The 2,870-nt window shown below is 39.1% G+C and overlaps 1 protein-coding gene across 1 annotated transcript; it reads right to left on the bottom strand.

Annotated features, from left to right (window-relative positions):
• Positions 1 to 1,520: 1,520 nt before the first annotated feature.
• LOC118855158 (olfactory receptor 10Q1-like) lies at positions 1,521 to 2,483 on the bottom strand. The gene has a single exon (XM_036765255.1). It carries the CDS (start codon positions 2,481 to 2,483, stop codon positions 1,521 to 1,523), a length of 963 nt encoding a protein of 320 aa, XP_036621150.1.
• Positions 2,484 to 2,870: the final 387 nt, after the last annotated feature.

Below are 2,870 nucleotides of genomic sequence, written 5' to 3'. Positions count from 1 at the left end.
TAAAAATAAAGTGGCCATTTAATTGACTTTTTCACTTCTGGTACCTTATATGGAAAGATTCTTGCAACTCTCTTCTCAAGAGGCTATTCTGAAAGTAATAAACCTTTCATTCATATCTATTTTTGTAATTATGCTTTATTATTTAAAATTCAATTTTGTTTTCTTTTCACTTCCATGTTCCCTCTCCCACTGACACCCCTCCCTAAATGCAAAAGTAAGAAAAACAAAACTCGTGTTACAAATGTTTGTACTCAGGCAAAACAAATTCCACATTGGATATGTTAAAATAAAAAAAAAAAAACAACTCTTCAATCTGCACTGAGTGTATCATCCCATTATCTGGATGTGAGGACTGTGTTTTATTATGAGTCCTCTGGAATTTTGTGTTGACCAGAATTCCTAAATATTTTAAAGTTGTTTGTCTCTACGATGTTGTTATTGGATACATTTTCCTCCTGGTTCTGCTCACTTCACTTTGAGTCAGTTCATACAAATCTTTCCATGTTTCTTTGAAACCATTCCCTTTGTCACCTCTTACAGAGTGAGAGCATTTCATCACAATTGTAGGAAATGATTTGTTCAGCCATTCCCTAATTGATAGGCATCCTCTTACATTTCTATTATTTATCATCATCAATGGAATTGCTATACATATTATATAAATATAGGTCTTTTCCCTCTTCCTTAGGTTCCTGTAATATAGACCTAGTAGCGATATCACTGAGTCAAAGGGTATGCATAGTTTTACAGCTTTTGAGGTATAATTCTAAATTGCTTTTCAAAATCTGGGCAAGTCCACAGCTTTGCCAACAGTGCATTAACTTGCCTGTTTTTTCCACAGTCCTTCTAGCATTTGTCATTGAATTTTCTTGGTCAGTTTTGCCAACCTGATGAGTCTGAGTTGGAACCTCTGAATAGCTTTAATTTTCATTTTTCTAATTATGAATCACATCTGCTATCCTGAGTAATATCAACAGAAGTAATGCTTCCAAGATAAATGAGATAATATTTGTAAAGATTGGCACATAGTAGGTGCTTAATAAATGCTTATTCCCTACCTTTTTTCTTCCTTGAGAGACACAGGGCTGTTTCAATTCAGAGCACTTGGCTTTAAGTTCTAGTACTGCCACTTAATACTTATGTGATGTTAATCAAATCAACTAACTACTTAGCACCTAAAATGAGGGGGCTTGATAAATGACCTCTAAGATCCATTTCTGTTCCAAGTCTGTGCTCTAGTATTGCCATTCTGTGATACTTGAAAGGACAAGAACATGAATGGGAGATATGTAGGAAGGAAATACAAGTCTACAGAAGAAGTATGATTAAGCAGTTTTTATTATCATATATTCTCTTGGGCAAGGTTCACAACAAACAATGTAAATACAGACCTAACATTTCCAAAAGATGCATACAAATCGCAGAAAATTTCAATGTGTGAAGTGTGAGTGAGAATCATTTTAGAATCATTTTCAAAGGCTACACTATCTTAACAACCATAAAGTCTCTGCCCTACACTTTTATTGGATTTCAGAAGCTCCTTTGTAGCTCATGGATTTTTTCAGTGCATCTTTGAAATCCTTGTTCCGTAGGGTGTAAATGAGGGGGTTGAGCAGAGGAATGACAGTGGTATAAAGCAAAGCAAGCTGTCGATCCTCATCCTCAGAGGTGTTGGACCTTGGACGCATGTAGACCAGACTAGGGCCTCCAAACTGCAATAGTACCACAGAGAGATGTGAAGAGCAGGTTGAAAAAGCACGCCGACGTCCCTCAGCAGACCGGATACGTAGAATGCTATTGGCGATGAAGATGTAGGAGATGGAGATGAGCAAGAAGGGGACAGCGAGCACAAGGGTACCTACCATAAATAGAATGGCTTGGTGGATTTTGATATCCCCACAGGCCAGGCGTAGGACAGGTGGGGCATCACACATGAAGTGGTTGATTTCCAGGATATGTCCACAGAATGGCAGAGTACAGATAAGTACTGTGAGCTGAAGTTCAAGGAGAACAGCTAGGCTTGTGGAACCAACCACCAGCTGTGTACATCGCTTCTGGGTCATGATGAGGGTGTATTGTAAGGGATGGCAGATGGCCACATAGCGGTCGTAGGCCATGACAGCCAATAGAAAACAATCAGCACCAGCAAGAGTAAGAAAAATAAACATCTGAGCTGAACAGCCAGCCAATGTAATGGGCTTCTGGGCCCCAAAGATGTTGGAAAGCATCAGTGGTACCACAGTAGTGGTTAAACAGATCTCTAGGAAGGATAGGCTAGACAGAAAGAAGTACATGGGGGTGCGCAAGGAGCTGTGGGTCCACACAATGCAGATGATGGTAGTGTTACCACACAAGATCATCACATAGAGGAGAAGGAAGAAACAGAAGAGGAGGGCCTGGATCCTGGGGGAAGTGGTGAATACCCGGAACACAAACTCAGTGGGGCCAGACTGGTTGAGAAGGTGAATGTCGGGAGAAGTCATGTCATCTGCCAAAGTCAAGTCCGTTTAATAGATTATCTAGATATTATTAGGGATGCTATTTTCCCCTCTAGCATATAGACTCATAAAATTTAGAGGTCCAAGGACCTTGACAAATCACCTTGATCAAGTGATTTATCATGTCTGGGCTTCAGTTTTCTCATCTGTATGTAGAGGGAATTCAGTAGATGGACTCAATGGTTATTTCCATTAATAATTTTCTATATACTTACTGGCCTTTTATGTGTTAAGTCCTAAAGTCTTACAGTGTTAGAATGTTTCTGTTCCAAAATCCCTTCCAACTCTCACATACTGTATTCTATATTGTAAGATTCCTTTCAGGTCTGAGTTTCCATACATTTTGACTTTGTAGCCCATGATTTTATTGAT

The sequence above is a fragment of the Trichosurus vulpecula genome, chromosome 6 (assembly GCF_011100635.1).
Source record: "Trichosurus vulpecula isolate mTriVul1 chromosome 6, mTriVul1.pri, whole genome shotgun sequence".
NCBI lineage: Eukaryota > Metazoa > Chordata > Mammalia > Diprotodontia > Phalangeridae > Trichosurus > Trichosurus vulpecula.
Note: the sequence above shows the minus strand (reverse complement) of the source record. Positions and strands in the feature narration are given on the sequence as shown.